Source organism: Trichoderma citrinoviride, assembly GCF_003025115.1.
Source record: "Trichoderma citrinoviride strain TUCIM 6016 unplaced genomic scaffold BBK36scaffold_1, whole genome shotgun sequence".
NCBI lineage: Eukaryota > Fungi > Ascomycota > Sordariomycetes > Hypocreales > Hypocreaceae > Trichoderma > Trichoderma citrinoviride.
Genome location: NW_020194709.1, coordinates 1,397,832 through 1,417,271, shown reverse-complemented (window position 1 = coordinate 1,417,271; position 19,440 = coordinate 1,397,832). Strand labels below are relative to the sequence as shown.

The 19,440-nt window shown below is 55.3% G+C and overlaps 3 protein-coding genes and 1 non-coding gene across 4 annotated transcripts; 2 read left to right on the top strand and 2 right to left on the bottom strand.

Moving 5' to 3' along the window:
- The first annotated feature begins 5,139 nt into the window (after positions 1-5,139).
- BBK36DRAFT_1174481 (PH-domain-containing protein) lies at positions 5,140-11,219 on the top strand. The gene is made up of 3 exons (XM_024895927.1): positions 5,140-5,683; positions 5,882-10,991; positions 11,054-11,219. The coding sequence occupies exons 1-3, from the start codon at positions 5,216-5,218 to the stop codon at positions 11,191-11,193; spliced, it is 5,718 nt and encodes a 1,905-aa protein (XP_024753822.1). The 5' UTR covers positions 5,140-5,215; the 3' UTR covers positions 11,194-11,219.
- Positions 11,220-12,672: 1,453 nt separating this feature from the next.
- On the top strand, positions 12,673-16,990 carry BBK36DRAFT_1165028 (hypothetical protein; the record flags this gene model as incomplete). Its single annotated transcript, XM_024894724.1, has 6 exons — positions 12,673-13,010; positions 13,091-13,655; positions 13,722-14,058; positions 14,130-15,013; positions 15,086-16,810; positions 16,931-16,990. The coding sequence occupies 6 exons, from the start codon at positions 12,673-12,675 to the stop codon at positions 16,988-16,990; spliced, it is 3,909 nt and encodes a 1,302-aa protein (XP_024753821.1).
- A 199-nt stretch (positions 16,991-17,189) lies between these two features.
- On the bottom strand, positions 17,190-17,284 carry BBK36DRAFT_t5. Its single transcript has one exon. It is a non-coding gene; the product is annotated as a tRNA-Lys (tRNA).
- Positions 17,285-17,678: 394 nt separating this feature from the next.
- BBK36DRAFT_1133967 (NAD(P)-binding protein) lies at positions 17,679-19,110 on the bottom strand (the record flags this gene model as incomplete). The annotated part of the gene is made up of 3 exons (XM_024892150.1): positions 18,997-19,110; positions 18,783-18,916; positions 17,679-18,666 (listed from the first exon to the last, which is right to left on the bottom strand). The coding sequence occupies exons 1-3, from the start codon at positions 19,095-19,097 to the stop codon at positions 17,681-17,683; spliced, it is 1,221 nt and encodes a 406-aa protein (XP_024753820.1). The 5' UTR covers positions 19,098-19,110.
- Between the last annotated feature and the right edge of the window lie 330 nt (positions 19,111-19,440).

Genomic DNA, 19,440 nt, shown 5'->3' with positions numbered 1-19,440 from the left:
TCCCTCCCTCCCCCATTGTTGCCTTGAGAAATCAGGTTTCTTCCCCTGGCCATTCATCTCCAGGCGCAGCTGGATGTCTCATGACATGCAAGATGATTTGGCCAAAGGGACGCCCCTGGTGGGGAACGTGTCTTGCCCGCCAAACCCGTCTCTTGTCCATCTCCCTTCGGCTGACGCTTGCTCCAGGGGCAGTTTTTAGCTTGGGCCAATGGGAACGAGTGGGTGTTGGGCCGCGATCGTTTCCGGCGAATAGAGCAGAATCGATAGTTTTGAGACGTGCATATGATTTACTACCTGTGAGAAGTAGCTGGGATTGCTGCTCAGCTGGCTGTGCATAGGGGAGGGGGGAATGTGAGAGGTGCATTGTTCTCGTGCGGTCGACGCCATGCGCAGGTACGCTGATATTCATAAAGGATAGATTCAATGCACGAGATTCATCGACACATTCATCAAGCAAAATAGATTCAGCAAACCCGCAATGTTCTCCTCGGATATCCATGATATCTTTGCTCGAAAATCTAATGGACATCAGATAGAAGAGTTGCACGTGGATGGCACATTTTCCATGCAAACAATGTCGGGCTCTCGGGTAGGGCAGACATGGTGAATTAGTCGAAATGGCCGCCGACGATCCGATCACGATCGGCCATTGGCGGCTCAGAGCTTGGGCGAGTATTATCAAATGCGATCAAGGCTTTGCCGATGTTGATGTATTGATCAAGCAGCAGATACTCTACAGACCTGTAGTGCAAGGGTGCAGTAAGGTAGTACTACCATGACTGGATGAGAGTACGAAGCAGCTACTGGATCTCGATGCCATCACGGGTAATCGTCCGCTCAGGTGGCGCTACCATCTTTGGAAGCTAGACGAAAGTGGCATGGAAAGAGGACGCCATGTCATCTCGTGGCCCGGCTTCCGGCCTCGTCAAATGTGATGGCCCAATCTCCCAGAGTCAATCTGAGATGAATGCTCCGCTGTCATCTTGACCTGCATGAGTAGAGCCGCTACGGAGTAGATGCTGCACCATGTTTGTGTGCTTGACTGGGACGTGTCCATGGCGTGGGATATACACACCTAGCCTGTGATGCGGCACTGACCTTGGTATGTATCGATATTATGCTATTTGCTGAAGTGCCATGTAATGTTGTACCAAAGGAATAAGGTATTGTGGGCATATTGTCCTGCAAGCTCGTCTTGATGCAAATAAGCTCAGGCACGAGTTCAGCGTTCAGGCTGGACGCCCATGAAACGGATGACCGCCGGGGCTGACCATGCCATGGCCATGATGTCAGAAAGTGCGTATCGTACTTGTACGAGTACGTGGTGCCTCAGCATTCGGGCCAGGCCACCGATCGACAGTACAGCACACGAGAAGCAGCTGACAATTTGGCGGTGTGCGCCGCCTGGAGCAGCACATGCCAGCAGTGAGCGGCTAATGCAGGGGAACTGGCGCATGGACGCGGCCGAAGCTGGGGGCGGAGGCTGGGAATTGACTGGAGACGCTCAGTTGAGGCTGCAGCAAACACACTCGAGTATGCTGATAGTGATGGTGATGGTGATGGTGATCTCGAAGCCGTTGTATGGTATGTGACTCCTCGATGCCTTGTGTAGGGGAAGAAGGATGCAAGTTTCTAGAAGTCGCCCGGAAGACGGGACGAGACGCTGCTAGAGAGCAAAGAGCCTAGGGCAACGATCCGTCTAATAAACCAATATGCCCGTAGCGCCAGTGTTTCGTCCCTCCGAAGCTCTCTTTGGCGCCCGACACTCAGTTTGACACGCCGGGCCAGGATTGCTGGGCCGGGTGGGCGATGCCAACCTCGGTCGGGAATAGCAGCAAAGGCCGTGAGCGAATAAGACGAGCGGCTCGGAGAGGGAAACAAAGAGGATCAGGAGCCAGGAACCGGCCCAATCGACCGTGGTTGCATGGGAGGCATTCCATGCGTGATTAGCTGGCGGGGAAGAGGCCTGCTAGCGGTTCGTTAGTCCGAGGCAACTCGGGAGTGTTTTGTTTGAAAAGGGTTGTCGTGAGAGATGATGAGAGCTCAATGGGGAATCCGGTGTGATGGTGGTGATGGACAATCATGAAGAGACGAGGAGAGGGAGATAAAGCAGAGAAGAGAAGAGAGATGCAGACCCGGAACACGGAGCAATTGTCGGAGCGGTGTCCAGGTACAAGTACAACTGACTGGTGTCCTTGACTCGGAACATGCACGCATCTCGTGCCTCAGTCCCTGCTGCAGTTGATACGGGACAAGGCTTTGATATGTGAGTGATGCGGCATCTCGACCTCGTGTGATGCAGGTACGAAGCACGCAACAGCAAGGCTTGGCTCGGTTGACGTGCTCTGGAGTGCATGTACGTGTACATGCTTGTAGTGTAGCCTTTCGCGATGGTATCGGAGATGAACATCGCGATGATGCTGCTGCAGCAATTTAGGATCGGGGCACAAATGAGAGGGGATGCAGATGCTGAAACACGCACTGGGCCGCTTTTGGGAGAGCATCTGATCAATCGCTGCTTCATTGAGGGTGATGAGAGGGCGAGAGAGTTTGCGTGTAAGATTGAGTGAGGGCGTGAGTGTGTGAGTGTCGGGTGTTTTGCCCTGTGCGTTTCCCAAGTATCAGCTACAAGCTCCTGTTACTGGATGACGCTCTGGCGTTGGCGCGACCAATTCCCGTCTCTCTTTCGCTCGTGGTTTTGCGGATGACATGAGCATTTCTCGGATGCATGACCGACGAGAGATCGGGAAGATGAGGCCCAATTTTGCAGCTGGCATGCTCGCAGCATTGATTCATGCACCACCCATGTGCCGGCTGATGAGCAAGACAGAATTAGCAACGGAACAAACAAGCAAACAAACAAGTGTAATAGTCTGTCCCTGCAGATGGTATTAGAGTATGTATTGGAGTTGAATTGATGCTCAACTGTGAGTGATGCCATCCAATGTATTTTGTAGTGCTGCTGCCGTGGCCGTTATTGCGCCCGTTGTAGCAGCGACTTGCGCCAGGCACAGCAGAGCACAGCAGACACTGGTTCCCCTCCCCCATCTCGAGATGCCTCAGGAAAGAGGGAAATCGACGATAAGCGGCGACTATATCGAGCACTTGCTAACTCAACGTCTGTCCATCTGATATCAGCCACCTCAACTCGACACAAACAACCTCGACACCTGACGCCCAACTTCGGTCCGTACTTTACCTTTACTTGTCTGCCACATTAGCAGTACCGACGCCCGCGAGTAACACGCATCCTGTCCCTGGTCAGCTTCTCCACCAAATGGCAAGGCCCCCCCTTCTGCATCTTGTGCCTTAGCCACTCCCGAAGTGGTCCTAGCCGTACGCAGTCGCAGCAGCGTTCTCGTTTCTCCTCCATTTTCGCGGCATCTGATACTCTCTCGTTTCCTCCTCCTCCTCCTCTTGTTCTTCTTACCCTCCAACCCTTCTTCTTTTCTTCTTCCCCTCCCCTAACCCTCACCACGAAAGTCCGAGTCCTGGCAAGTCCTTGTCCTCCGCGCGGCTGGATCTCTGATTTTTTCTCATAGCTGTTTTCTTTTCTTTCTTCTTCAATTTCGTTTTTGTCCGCTCCCGACTCGATTCGCTCATTACATCACCAAGAACCTACCGCTAGAATAATAATAGAACGCCTCGTGTTTTTTGAGGGGAGGATTCGCAGCAACCCTACGCGTCCGATTCACCCTATCCGCTCATTCATCGCAAGATACCGAAGGAACGAAAACCAAAAAAGCAACAAAAAAATAATCGCCAAAAAAGAACAGTCGACCAGAGCAAGCTGCCAACTTAGCCTTGAATTGGATTGTTGGCTTGTTGAATCGTTGGATTGCGCGCCTTGTTGTCTTCTTTACTCCTCTTTGGCCGCCTTCGACTCGACGTTGCGCGCATTATTAGCAACCCGAGCCGCGCGCTGCTGAAGAAACAGAAAAGACGCCGCACACTGATCGTACTCTGTACATACAGTGCGCCGACCGACCTGCAGTGGCTAAGCTGATCTCCGGCAACAGCGACAGTTGCGCGTCAAGCTCCATTCCATTGCGTCTGGCCTGGCGTTGACTCACCTCGACTGTACTGACAAAGAGCCGCTGCGTTGCGCTGCGTCGATTGACTGGAGCCAGAGTTGAGACCTGTCCGCCCACACGGCTCGAGCCACGTCTGACCCGGCCTGGACAACGGAAAAACAAGGCCAAAAACAAACAACAACAACAAAACGTCGCCAATCTGCGCCCCCAATTCGCTGTCCTCTTGCCTGCTCCTGCGGCCTTGCTTACCTAGGTGTCCGTCCCGGCTAAGGTACCAGTAGGCATTTACTCGTACTTGTACTCGTATTTGCCTGGCCACCTCCGCAACAGCAGCACGACGACGGGAATAGCCCGCAGCCTCAACCGGCGCTTTTCTTCTATTTTGTTTCTTTTTATTTTCCGCTTCTTTGTTGTCCATTACCCCCCTACTATAGCCTTCGCTTCTCGCCTGGATCCCTATTTTTCCTTGCCTATTCTGTTTCCTTCTCTTCGGCTTCTTTTTGGGTCTTCCAAATTTCCCGCCCAATTTCGCCTACGCTCTGGGCTTCTGTCCCGCCTGTGCGCAGCGCATCCACAGCGTCATTTCAGAAGCTCTTGGTCCTACAGGTACGGAGAGCCGTCCTCGGTCCTTTACTCCAATCAACCACCTCGACCTTTTCCGCTTACCTCGACCACCCCGGCTCGCTGCAGCAGGGCCTGCGACGACGCCTATTTTTCCTATATTTTTTTCTTCCTTCGTACCTGGACCTGTATCCATTTCCCCCGTCCGGGACCACTCACCAATCCAATTACTGGCCTGCCCGGGCCCCCTGCTGTTTTTCCTTCTGCCGCTGCACCTCAGCAACGCAAGGGGCTGCGCCGTGCCAGACGCCAGCTCACTCATCCAATTCTGCGTCTCTGCTCCGAGGCTTTCGTCACCACCAACAATCACAACCAAACGGGCTCAACCCCTCTCGATTCTCCGCATCCCTCGCCGTCACCAGTCCCGGCGCAAAACCCGACGACAGCGACAGCGACAGCAGACACGCAACCAAACCACCGCCGGTGCAGCTGCGGCACGCCCTCGAGCTGTCGCCTCCCGAACCTGCCAGGGGATTGAAGCACCGGAACGCTCCCCATTGATGGTTCGCCGCTAGCCACCGACCGACGCTGCGCTTTCTGGCGGACTCGCCTTCATCAGAATGGCGTCGTCGTCAGTCACCTCGGACCGGCCCGATCTCTCTGCGCCTGGGGGAGACGCCGCCAACGATCCCTTCTTCTCCGCCTCCGCGACCGCCCCGTCCCACCTGCGATTCTCCGACTTCGACCAGGAGCTCTTCGCTGCCGGCCCCGGTTCCGACCCGCGACAGGCGAAGCGCGCCTTGGAAGCCCATCTGGCAGAGACAGACCGTCGCTTGGACGAGGCCGGCAAGATTGGAACGGCCCTCGTGTCTCAGCGCAAGGCCCTCGCCGAGCAGCTGCAGGAAATCGAAAAGCTCCAGGCCGAGGAGGAGCTGGCGCCCGAGCTGCGTAAGAAGCTGGTCAGCATCGAAAAGGAGTACAATGACTTGGCTCGAGAGTCCGCGAGGGTCTTCTTGCCCAAGCAGAGAGTTGCGAGCAGCACCGACAACCAAGGCTCGCCCTTTATGCTGGACAGCCGATCAGGCAGGGTGAGCAGTTTCCCCTCCTTTTTGCCTCCCTTTACCACTCCTTATTGAACCAAACGGCTGCACATGCAATAAGTCATCGTCGCACGTCTATGCGCCGCACATGAGTTCTCGTCGCACCTCAGAATTCTTCCCTGTATCCCAGTTCCTTCATGCTTGAATTGCTTTCTCAGAGCTCTCGTTAATTATGGTGCCATATAGCGATCCGCAAGTCCCTCAAAACTCGAGAATCAATCTACGGGCTCACCCACCAAGCACAGCGCGCCCAACCGGAAGCTGCGCAACCAGCCGTCCAACAGGGTCCAGGACATCGAGTTCGCCGCCGAAATCAGCACATCCCTCATCGCCCAGGTCCGCAATCTGCAGACCCTGCTCGGCGAGCGAGATGAACAGGTCAAAGACCTCCGCAACGATGTCGCCCGGCTCGAGGGCGACTCGGAGGCCCTGCAGCAGCGTCTAAGGGTTCTTGACGAGAGTGAACATCGCTTCAAGGAAGAGAACTGGAACCTTCAGACTCGGCTGCAGGAGATGAATGGCCAGCTTAAGGAGGCGTTCGACCGCGAGAAGAAACTCGACAATGCCCTTCACGCCTCCAATGCCGCCAAGGCTGCCACCCAGAAGGAGCTGGACGAGGTCAAGCTGTCGCTCTCTAAGCTGACCGAGGAGCACGCCTCCGCCACTAGGCACTACGACATTGAGCTCGGCACTGCCAAGCGCGCCATCGCTATGGCCGACGGCGAGCGCTCCGCGATGCAGCGCAAGATTGACGAGCTGAGCAGCCAGAACCTGGAGCTCGCCAAGGCCATCGCTGCCCAGAGGGCCAAGGCTCAGGAGCGGGAGTCTTCTTCCGGCACTAGTGACGAGGATCTGGAGGCTTCCGCCATTGACATTACGCCCGAGCATTCGCCGCCGCAATCACCGATGAAGGGAACAACCCCCAGACACTCCATGCTCGAGACCGAAACGCTCAAGACCTCCCTGCAGCATGCCCAGCGAACCATTCAGAGCCAGCGAAGCCAGCTGCACCGTGAAAAGACCGAGAAGCTTGAGTTCAGACGCATCATCCAGGACCTTCGCGACGATTTGGAAAAGGCGAGGAACGAGCTCGAAAAGGGCCCTGCCCTGCCTCCCGTCCGCCGTGGCCGCAGGGTCGAACCCAAGGAAGTCAAGGTCAGGCAGCCCCGGCTCCTTGGCAGCTTCCGTTCCAGCCGCCAAGAGGTCGTCATCGAAGAACCTGTCGTCACGGAAGATCCAGAGTGGGAAGATACTCAAGACGTCTCACCACGATCTTCTGGTCTTCGCATTGGTGGCCGCTCTCCTGAGAGACGCCATCTGCAGCAGCAGCAGCATCTCCGACAATCACAACAACGAGGGCAGCAGCCGGCTGACGATGGAGAAGAGCTTGTGCTTGAATCTATCGAGACCAGTGATCAGTTTGAAAGTGCGGCTGAAGAAGTTGGCGGCGATTCTGCCTTTGAGACTGCCAACGAGCCCTCTACCGAGACGGAGGATTTCCAGACGGGACACGAGGAGATGTCCGACGAAAGTGACGCCCCTACTGAGGTTGCACTCTCCGTACGCGGCTTCGGCAGCATGAGACCTCCCAGCCTACAGCCTGGCCTCTCGAGACATGTCCAGCGGGAGTCCTTCGACAGCACCGCCTCCACGTCCACCGAAGATGACGAGTTCCCCGAGTACGAGGAGTATCGGACACCCACCGCCGCCGCCTCCTTACGGAGAATGCGCATGAACAACCGGTTCTCACAGTCTCGTAGAAGCTCTCGACAGGAGAGCGAGGAGCCTCAGTTCCAGAGCCCCGGCGCAAGCTTCAGTAGCGGTGGTGGTGACCCGGCAACGCCCGGCCAGAGTCTCTTTGCCGAGCTGCAGGACTTTGGCAGCGACGACGAATCCATCGTCTACACTCCTAGCCGCAGAAGTCTTCGCTCCATGACGCCGGCCTCTACGCGCCGCGCCGTTACACCACCTCCAGCCGTTCCCCGGCTGCCCCGAGTCATCATGGTTGACAGCGGTGTCATGACCGATCCCGTTGAGTTTGCTGCGAACATCGAACCCCTGGGCCACCGCCCGTCTCGCGGCTCGCTGCTCAGCGTTGGCGAGGCGGCCAGGCGACCGAGGTCCATGGAGTCGGTCATCCCCAACACTGACTTCCGCGCGTCCACAGCATCATGGCGGAGCGCCGAAGACGGCCCCGCGGGCTCTGCTACGTACTCGCGCCCCGCGTCTACAGTCGCCTACAGCGATGCCGGTGCGCAGTACGACATTGGCGAGAAGCTTGCCCAGTTCCCTGTGCCGCCCTCGTCGCGGTCACCCAGTGAACCGGACTTGATGTCTATCTCTGTCCCTGCCGCTGCGCCTGCGCCCCCTGCAGAACTCAATCTCTCCGCCATCCAATCCGAGCACATTGAGCCCCTCGAGGAGGAGCAACACCAAGAGCCGGCACCGGCCCCTGTACCTCCCACCCTCAGCTTGACACCAATCGCGATTGAGACTGTGGAGCCTTTAGCCGAGCCTGAGATCCCCGCCCCCGACCTGAGGTTGTCTGTTATCGTGGCCGAGCAATTGGAACCCGAAGCTGAGCCTGATGTGCCACCTCCGGATCTCACCCTGTCCAGCATCTTTGCTCATGCACTGGAGCCCCAGGCGGAACCAGAGGTGCCTCCGGCTGAGTTGACGCTGTCGACGATCATAAGCGAGGGCCTGGAGCCAGTAGTTGAGCCTGAAGTCCCCCCTCCAGTGCTCTCACTATCGACAATCGTAGGCGAAGGCCTGGAGCCAGTGGCCGAGCCTGAAATTCCCCTACCTGTCCTCTCTCTGTCTGCCATTGCTACCGAAGGCTCGGAGCCGGTAGCAGAGCCAGAAGTGCCTGCGCCTCTGCTGAGCTTCTCCGGCATCGTTGCAGAGGGCTTGGAGCCCAAGGCGGAACCCGAAGTTCCTGCACCCGAGCTTACGCTGGCCTCCATCTTGTCTGAGGAGATCGAGCCCGTCGCCGAGGAACTGGAGGTGCCTGAGCCGACCACTGTCAAGGCGATCGCTCCAGAAGCTCCGGCTGCCGTCTTGCAGGAGTTTAGCATCTCGCCAATCGTGGCTGAACAAGTCGAGCCCGTCGCTGAGCCCGCCCCCGAGCCCGTGCGGGTCATCATGGCGCCCCCACCGGCACCTCTCAGCTTCTCGTCGATCCAGGCGCAGCAGCTGGAGCCCAGAGAGCTCTGGCTGCCAACGCTGACCCTCTCTACCATTGCAGTGGAGAAGGTCGAGCCCGTCGTTGAGACCGAGCCCGAGCCCGCTTCCGCGCCGCTGACGCTCTCCTCCCTCTCCTTCCAAAACACCATTCCATTCGACGAGCTGCCCATCGATGACGAGGAGCTGCTGCTGCCACCTCAACCCGAGCTGCAACCCGAGGCGCAGCCCAAGGAGCCTCAGGTCCCCGTGCTTGGCCTCTCCTCAATCGTAGCAGAGGATGTCGAACCCGTCTTCCCTCTCGCTCCGCAGTTCGCCTTTTCTCCCATCTCATCCGTGGACACGCAGCCCAGCAGCCCGACGAAGAGAGGGGGATTCATTCTCCCCAAAGACATCAAATCTCCCTTCGTTGATGATGGTGACGAGATATCGGACAAGAACCTCTTCGCGTCGTATGTCACCCGCAGAAGACCCGAGAGCGTCCCCTCATCACCCATCATTGCCGAGGACGAGACTAGTCAGTCACGGCCCGTGTCACCGAAGGTCGATGTTCCCGAGTCTCAACAGCCATTCAGGGAGATATCGGCCAATGCGGGCTCTCGTCCCGCTCAGCGGCTCACTGAGACCAGCGACCAAGGCGCCCAGACTTCGTTGACATCAGGAGCCATCGACGAGCTGCTCAAGGTTGGAGCTGAAACTCCTGCAAAGAACCACTCCGCCAGCCCCGTTGGCAGTTTTGACACCGTGGGGACCGTCAAGATCAACCGTGCGTCTCACGAAAACTACGATAGCCCCGTCTCAGCCGTCTCTGGCAAGAGCAAGACGCTCGACCCAGCGGCTGTTATCGAGTCTACGCCGACGCACCGACCTGGCAGTGCTACCAGTGCCAAGTCCTCTCTCGTGGGCGCGCCCCCTCTGCCATCGAATCATCAACAGATGATCCAAGCAGCTCGTGCTGGCTCATCCCATGGCAGCCAAGGCACTACTTCGATGGGCCCGCCTCTGTGGCCCGCCTCGGCGACAAAGCCAACGCCGCGAACCCCCAATTCTACCAGGCCGATGTCGCCTGCTTCTGGTCGCGGCACTCCTACTCCTCGCGCTCCTCCCCGCGCAGGCTCGTCTCACGGCACTGCCGAGTTCCCGCTGCCGCCGCCGGTCCGCATCTCCGCCGCCATGTCTCGACAATCTTCCGTGTCCTCGTTCGCGTCGGAACTGGACAACCGGTTCGGAATGCGGGCCAGCGAGATGGGCATCGACCCTAGCGGCTTCGGTGCCAACACCGACCCCAGGATGATCCAGGCCATCACGCAGACCATGATTGGAGAATACAACTGGAAGTACACACGCAAGGCTGGCCGGGGCGAGTTGTCGGAGAAGCGGCATCGCCGCTACTTCTGGGTTCACCCTTACACGAGGACCATCTACTGGAGTGAGAGGGATCCGTCAACGGCCGGTCGTACCGAGATGAAGGCGAAGAGTCTCCCGATTGACGGTGTCCGAGTGGTAACAGACGACAACCCCATGCCGCCAGGTCTCCACCGCAAGAGCTTGGTGATTATCTCGCCCGGCAGGACGATCAAGTTTACCTGCACCACCGGCCAGAGACACGAGACGTGGTTCAACGCCCTGTCGTATCTCTTGCTGAGAACCAGCAATGGTCACGATGGGCATTCCGACGCGGAAGAGATGGCGGCCGACCTCGCCCGGGACGATGCCGAGGAGTTTAACCCTCAGTTCGGCCGACGGGCGGCCAACGGCACCTCAAAGCCCTCGGCTCCGTCCCTGTCATCATACAACTCCCGCACCACTCGGGACGGATCGCTGGCCGAGGCAATTTCGTTCGAAATCCCCACGCTGACACCGTCAGGGAAGCATGCCTCGACACCCATCAAGCCTTCCATTTCAGGCAGCATTAGCAGCCGGGTAGGCTCGTACTGGAAGGTGGGCGGATCCAAGCTATCGGGAACGATCCGCAGCAGGACGGCCAGCGCCCAAAATGTCAGCATCTACCAGGCCAGCGAGGTGCATGATAGTGCGGAGGACCTTCGTGAGATGATTGAGCGTCAAGATATGGAAGCGGACCGGCTCGAGAACGTCAGAGCATGTTGCGATGGTAAGGCCTTTCAAGCGAGGCAATAGTTGATTAATGTATATAGAGCTGACAATTTTTCACAGGCAAACACGACGTCGGGACGCTTCCTCACACGACCAAGAGATCGCGCAGTCACAACCACAGTCACAACCACAATCATGTCCAATCTAGCGGACAATCTGCCATGAGTACTCCCCTGGCATCTACGCGCTCTCGAGCATAAAGTTTCCTGTTCATTCGACTTTGCATACTTAATCAACGTCTTTTGACTCTATTCAACTCTCAAAAAAAGAAGGGGTGAATATCCTTTCCCACCTCTGACTCACTCGCTCCCACAACACCTTCTCTCTCGCAAACGTGACGACCATACATTCAACGGAAGACCTCCTTATGACTCTGAACGATTCTTCTTTTTGTCTTTGCTGTTTTTTTCCCCCTATAGTTATCCTGTTAATGCTCACAGACTATCCAGGTTGTCATAGATGACTCCTTTCATATAATGGAATTGTCACTGGCACACCGAGCGTTTCCACTGGTTTCTGCAGAACCTTGAGCTTGGAAGAACCCGTCGCTCTTAGACTGCAGTCCCTCCTCTCTCTAAAACAACTGTTTCTTTGCTGTCAATTTTCCTTTCCCACCAAAACGCAGCTGCTTGTTATGCAGACGAGACCCCATCACGCGAAAGATTGCAAACAGATACATGCATTTTTCTTCTTAGTACTTCAACGAGGAAATTAAACACTGAAAAAAAAGGAGGGATTTCTTTTGGCACAATCTTTGTATTTCACCTAGGCACCTGTTATGATGTGCTCCCAGCCAAGAAAGATACATATTCAGAGGAGGGGAGCGTGTCTGTAGTAGGTATGGCATATCGGATACTATTGCAATTCAGCTGGCGTATCAGTAAATAACTGTGGTCTCTTTTTGCAAATGGTTGTGCTTGAATCTTCTAGCGATGCTTTTGTAGAATTCCGGAGTAGCTGGGTTGTACTTTGTATTGGAGAGGGACTGGTGTTGAGTCGAATTGAACGGATTGGAACAACGAATTGAATGATTTAGCGAGAGTTGAAGTGACAAGTCGGATGCCTGCTCAAGGAGGCGGTCATAGAGGCAAGCAAAGATGCCCTGCTCTACCCATATACCTCCATAGCTCCTTCCTTCGCACTCACAAAGCATAATACAGGGAGGAGCAGGAACAGGAAGCTGCATTGTACTCACGCTGGTACGACTCTCCGTTTCGTCATCATTGGGACGTTGCTCCTCTCCCTTTGCACACACATCAACTCGAATCCCACGATACGCATTCGAATCGTTCTCGCAAGCTTTCGCAGGAGAGCTCAAACCTGTGCTTCCCTAGGTAGCCAACTAACATAGCACTCAGCCGCGTCGAGTGCATTCACGAGGGACAGGGGCTGTGCGAAGTGGCTGCATGATAAGCCCTGCACACACAACCAGGACGCGCTGCAACTGGCTCAAAACTGCCATCCATCAGGCTGCTCGACGCAGCAACCTGGAAAAGCGATTGGCGCCTGAATAAACAAATACACGACAAGTCAGGCAGGCAGACACAGCAGGGGGGGAGGAGAAAAGAAGGCAAAAATGGACTGCGGCTAAAACCCGCGAGGTTGGCATTGCCAACCGAACCCAACGTGCCTCAATTCTTAATTCACAGCAAGAGGACGACAATTCTAGCGAAGATGAGATGACGGCTGCAGAGGGCAAAGTCTACCGCCTGCGAGGAATCCCCTCTCACCTGGACCGCCTCGGCGTGGCCCTTGTCGTCAGCAGGTTCATCCCCGGCGGCGACCAGCGAGACGTCCAAGTCGCGTCGCTGGCCCTCTGCTGCGAGGTCTGGGCGAGCCCGCGCACCAAAACGGCGACACTGTCGTTCAGGAAGCTGCCGGAAGTCGTCACCAGAGAGCCCGAGGCGGGTGAATGGGTGCTGCCGGATCCTGCGCTGGCGAAGCCGCTGCTTCTGGACGATGCGTTTATCGGGCTGTCCCCGTTGAATGATCTGCCGGAGCATGAGCATCATCACGAGTATGTTGATTCTATCAAGACACTATCGCCTATTGCAATGACATGTCCGACTAACACAGAGCCAAACATCCATGTAACAGCTGCATCGTCATGTCAGGTCTCGCAAGTCATCCCATGGGATCTTGGCAGCCACACGGCAAGGACAAGTCCTTCATGTGGATACGAGACGCGCTTCCACATCTCGTCCCCAATGTCAAGTTCATCCTCTACGGCTACGATACCAGGCTGGCCGGAAGCAAGTCGTTTCAAACCGTGTCAGATATTGCGCTGTCCTTCATCCACACTCTACAGCAAGGTGGATGGGCTGCGCCTGGCCCCAGGAAGCTCATCTTCTTTGCCCACAGCCTGGGCGGCATCGTTCTTAAGCAGGCGATGCGCATGTTGGCCGACAGCAGCGTGATGGATGAATTGATCCTCAACCGCATCAGGGGTGCCATTTTCTTTGGGGTTCCGAGTCAGGGCCTGGACGTCTCGGACCTCCAGATTATGCTGCAAGGCCAACCCAACAAGGATGCACTTGTCAAGGAGATCTCGACCGAAACTCCGTTCGTGAAGACGCTCGAGGAGCAGTTCTCCGGGATCAGCAATCTCAAGAACATGAGGCTGCTTTGGGCGTACGAGACGGAGACGACACCCACGGTAACAGTACGTTTCGCCCCGTATGGAGACAGCTGAGGCGAAGGTCTGAGCACTGACATTGTCTGCTATTAGATTGTCAACGGAAAATACAAGAGATGTGGCCCCGGAACTATCTTTGTGCCTCCGTCCTCTGCAACAAGCCAGCGCTGTGACTTTGACTCAGCCTCGACTATACAAATCAACGCCAATCACTCCGACATGGTCAAATTCTCCCGGGGGAATGAGCTTGTTGATCGAATTGCGTACAAACTTCGTGACATGGTCAAAGACGACGTCGAAGCGTTTGAACGAGAGAGCGGACCGGCCACTGAGAGAACAACAGTCTTTCATAAGGACATCAACCAGTCAGCTCAGATCCTGGTGGACCATACCGACCCTGCTGCCGATCCGGAGTTCTGGGATGTTCAATGTAGGTACACGCAAATAACTGCTGCTGTTCCTACCATGGCATCGTTACTGATCAGCCTGAGATACTGGCAGCCATCAGACAGGCAATACGTGCCCCCGAACGAGATAGCCGATTGGAGCAAATTGACACTGCAGCTGGTCACTCCTTCCTGTGGGCTTTTGAGGAGTCCTCGGCTGGCTTGACCAGCTGGCTGCAGAACGACGAGAGGCTGTTTTGGATATCCGGGAAGCCGGCGTCTGGAAAGTCTACGTTCATGAAGTATTTGTACCAACACCCTCTCACGTGGGAATACTTACGTGGATGGCGCCGCAGTTCCAACTCGATCCGAGCGACCTTCTTCTTCCACCATCGTGGTACCGCGATCCAGAAGTCCCTCGAGGGTCTCTGTCGCGGGATCTTGAGTCAAGCCCTCGAGCAAGCTCCTCAGTCATTCTTGACTATCCAACCCATTTTCAAGGAAGCATATCATAATGCCGTGCAAGCAGGCCATCTCGGAAGCCTTTCTCTCGACCTGCAAAGGTTGGTAGAGACGTGCAAGGTTACTCCAAATGCTGAGATTTTGAGGCAACTTCAAACCGTGCTGCAGTGTGAGCTGCCTTGGCAAGCCTTTTGTACCATGCTTACCGAAGCAATGAAGGCCACCAGTGGTACCGAGGACGGAACCGACCAAGTGATGCAGCAGGTCCATCTGTTGAGAGACGATCTCCTGGCGGCGTACGACAAAGACAGGGCCGATACTTTTGGTGAAACCTTCCACGTGAAGCGCATTCTCTCCGCCCTTGATGGGCCGCTGATAGCGGAAATAAATCTTACCTCGCTGATCACCGGCTGGCTCGAAGCTACGGATATCAACAAGCAAATGGCAACTTTGAAGCGATTATTGGCAGTGCCAGGATGGAAACAGCTCGAGCAGTCTGCACGAAGCCATAATCAACTAGACAAAATGGTAGAAGGGGTGATCGGTCGATTCTCAGCTCGAAAAGCGCGACAGCGTCGAGTCGAAACGGGTGAATGGAGTCTTCCGCAGCTTACCCGTGCGATCGCCTGCATCACCAACCAGCAAGTGCTCGACTTGGACCTGTGCATATTCATCGATGCACTAGATGAGCATGGTGGCCCTCCCGAGTTCGTCGTTCAGCTCATCAAGGATATCACCTCTGCCAAAGAGAGCAGAACAAGAATGAAAATTTTGTTCTCAAGCCGGCCATGGCAGCCCTTTGTTGACGCTTTCGGACATGGTCCCGGCGTTCAAATCCATGATTTCACTGAGAATGACATTCGCGAGCTTTGTCTACAAAGGATTACCCCCGATGTACCAGGCTCAGCAGAGGTACTGCAGCTTGTGGAAGATATTGTCAAGCAAGCCAGGGGCGTCTTTTTGTGGGTGAAGCTTGTGCTCAACGACCTTCTGGACAATGCTGCCAAGCTTTTGGCCTCTGGAAATAACTCACAGCGTCTCCGCGATGCGCTCATGGTTATTCTTCAATTGCTGCCCGTCGATTTGGAACAGTACTACAAGATCATTATAGATAGATTACCCTACTCGTACCGTTGGGAGGCCTTTTGCTTGCTAGAGGCTGTCAGCAAGTCACTAGAGCCAATCTATCGCGATCAAATGGCCGACATTATGCTATGTGCGAAAGTCCGACATATTGATGACATTTTCAAGTCGCGGCAGCGGAGGGGAAGCTGGAATATCACAGGCCGGTATACGAAGGAGCAGCTCAGAACACACTCGGGCGGCTTGATCGAGATGACTCATGATGGCCAACTTCAACTGCTGCACCAGACGCTTGTCGAATTCATCAAGCTTCCCGAGTTCAAGCACCTTGTGCTTGGAGAGAGGTACCGCATTGTTAAAGAGAATGGTTATTCAATCCTTGCGAGATACAAGGCTTTACAAAATGTTGGACAAGCTGCAGACTGTCTGGTTGATCCAGTAGTCACAGTGGATGAGACATTTCTACATTATGCACGCGAAGCCGAGTTGACCACCGGAAGCAGCATATACGTCTTTTTCTCAGATGCCACTTGGAGGCCCCTAGGCGCAACGTCAACAGGCCTTTCACCCAAGTATTATTACTTGAAAGACGCGCGGTACACAACGCTGGAGTTGGCGGTAGCCTACAATCTCAGGTTGCTTCTAGAGGAAAGCCTGAAGAATTGTAGGAATACAAGAGCTGTGCTTCTCTTTCCCATCATTTTTACCATGATTGAGCGGGAAACGCTCGACAAAGACAGCGCTTTGACTCTGCTTCGTGAGATGGCGGCTAAGGGGCTGCAGATCCATGCCAGTCACCCGGGCCTGCTCGCCTTGATGGATTATCTGCGCGCCAGTGTCAATGTGGAGTACTCGTCGACTGATGCAATCAAACCCTCCAGAGCATTCTTGTGGCAGAACGTGACAGTCCTCTCGGAACCTGGGGCCAATTTCTCAACCAACATGGGCTGCCTTGCTTACTTCAACGTCAGCGACAGATTTACCTGGTTAATGCGGCTTCACGGAGATGACGGGACCGTCCAAGCTCTTCACATGCTGAACGACCATCTGACCACACACCATCTCTTAGAGAGGGGCGAAGACCCCAACGGATTGACTTCGAGAGAACTGACGCCGCTCGACTGCTGGGTAAAGGCCATGCTGGACCACGGAAGTCTTCCCCATGAGGGGAAGGACGAGTTTACGGCTAATCTCCTGCTTAAACGCGGCGGGCGACTCAACGTTTCCACGAGACAGGAGTGGAACAAAGCTGTAGGAATAGCCAGCATCCTCGCTCATCTAGTCCCCGAGTGGCTTGATGGGGCACCTGGAGCGGACAACGAGATCCAAGAGGAGATTCAAGAGGTGATGTCCGCTTCAAGATCAAAACAGTCGAGGGTCAAGAAGTGGCTCAAGGCCTTTCTAGGCGACAAAGGCAGACGTGACGGATGAAGGAGAGTGGAAGAGTCTGTAAGTGGCCTTGCACCGAACCATGACTCCCTCCCTCATCTCGTGCTATTAATCAGCAGCATATAGCAATAATCACCCCTCCAGGAAGAAGCAGAAAAGAAAGAAGGGAAAACAGAACAGCAAAAGAGGAAAAAAAGAATCGCCGTCATATCTCAATCCGGTGAATTTGTTATATAGGAAGAGCCCGATGCGGGGGTCGAACCCGCAACCTTGAGATTTCATCAGAACGTGTTCTCGATTAAGAGTCTCACGCTCTACCGATTGAGCTAACCAGGCGTCACGTGACTTGGTCATTGACCAATCACCGATCACCGATTGAGCTCAGGCGCTTGTTGAAGAGCCTGAGATGCAAAGACTCTTATGAGCCCTTGCACAAGATCATGGTGAGCGACCATGTATTATTCTCGCCTCCTTTTCCTGAGACAACAATCGCCGTCATCAGCCTACGCGAATTCTCAACAGCCAATTATAGATCCATGAGCCACTATCTATGAACATGGCCAAGCGTCAGCCAGCATAGAGTAAAACAGTCTGAAGCAAGGGCTTATATGTTGTTGATACTGTCATTCTAATGTACGAAACACTATGACAAAAGAGAGAGATACTTGAAAAGGACAATGACACTCGAAACGGACAAAAGGAAGGAAAGTACTCAGGCTTCCATGTAAAGCTTCACCGAAAGGAACTCGTAGGCCGGGGCCCCAGGCCGCTCTTCTCATACGCCATGTCAACCATCTTCATCTGGGCAATGGAGTCCTCCCTGTCGACCCAGTGCTGCGTCTGGCGGCCCTTGACTCTGTTGACAAACTGCTCCAGCTGGTGCCTGTACGACATCCAGTGCGTCTCGCCCGGCAGATGGGCCAACTCGCCTCCGGCCTCCTTCCAGGTGTAGGCCTTGCGGGACGTCGTCTTGTTCCAGCTCTTGACGACGCTGCCGTCCTCAGACTGGATCTCGTTCACCTCCTTGATGTCAATGCGGTGCCAGAAGGCGCCGTGGACGAGCCCCTGAAGCGTAAGCTCGCGCCGCTGTAATTGTCGCTGGCCGGCGGGGAGGCTGGCGTTGGCGACGGGCACCTGCTTGGTTGTGACGGTGACCCACGAGGGCTTGATGAGGGTCTCGCCCAAGAGGGTGCTGGAGGCGACGCCGGTGCGGCCGCCGGAGAAGCGGAACGCGGCCTTGAATTCGTAGTCGCACTTGTCATGGACGCCGTCGGTGTACGCCTTGACGTCGCAGCTGAGGCACTCCTCGGGGCTCTCGCCAAAGAGCAGGCGCAGGGCGGCGAGGTTGTACGTGCCCATGGCCATGATGGAGCCTCCGGATAGTGCGTAGTTGAAGTGAATCTGGTCCTTGCTGCTGGCCCACCAGGGGATCATGGAGCGGGTCTCGACGCGCTCGACCTCGGAGGGCTCGACGAGGGAGCGGAAGAGGGCCCACGAGGGGTAGAAGCGGCTGTGGAAGGCCTCGAGGAGGACTGGGGCGTTGGGGGCGTCCAGCTCGGGCAGGTTGAAGAGGATCTCGGCCTCGGCGGCGTTGGACACGGAGGGCTTCTCGAGAAGGACGTGCTTGCCGGCGCGGATGGCGCGGACGGCCCATTCAAAGTGCAGGCTGTTGGGGAGGGGGATGAAGACGGCGTCGATGTTGGGGTCGTCGAGGATTTCTGTCAGGGGTTAGCTTGGAGTTCTTGAAAGTCATGAAGGGGTTGCTTGTGGTGGATGATATCGCATTGAGGAGAATTCGCTAATGAGAAAGACAGGATGAGAGTGAGTGACTTACCTTGATATGTATCCTTGATCTCTGGGATGCCGTGGGACTTTGCGTACTCCTCTGCCTTTTTGCGATCACGAGCGCTGATGGCCTGGATGATGACTTCGGGATGGGACTTGGCGGGGGTGAACAGGGCAAGGGGTCTGTGAGCATTTATGTGTTAGCCACAGGAGTTGATGATGATTACAATGGTCATGTTTGAATCATTAACTGATGTACTTACGCAATGCCGGCAGCTCCCAAGACACCGAACCTGATGGCATCGCTGGACTTTGGGGGTGTGGGTGGGTTGAAGCAACCCCAGATGCGACTGACGAGGGCCATTTGAGCGGTTTCTGTGTAGATTGCGGCTTGGTGTATTGAGTTGGTCAATTAATGTTGGATGAGATTCTTTTTTGTGTAAAAGCACTATGAATCTCAAGGAACGATCCTGTTGAAGTGTATAGTGGTTGTTGTCGTAGCTGATGAGATGAGGTGTCTGATGAGCGAACAAGCGGCATTCTGGAGGACGGCGGCCATGATGAATTTATAGAAAAAGCACACGAGCCTTCGCAGTTCCTTCAGATAGTATCAGCGAGATAACGATGACTCTTCTTCGCGTCCCGACAGCTGGAAAACGAGGCTCAACATCGTCGTCACAAGATCGAGGTGGGCATTCGGATAGATT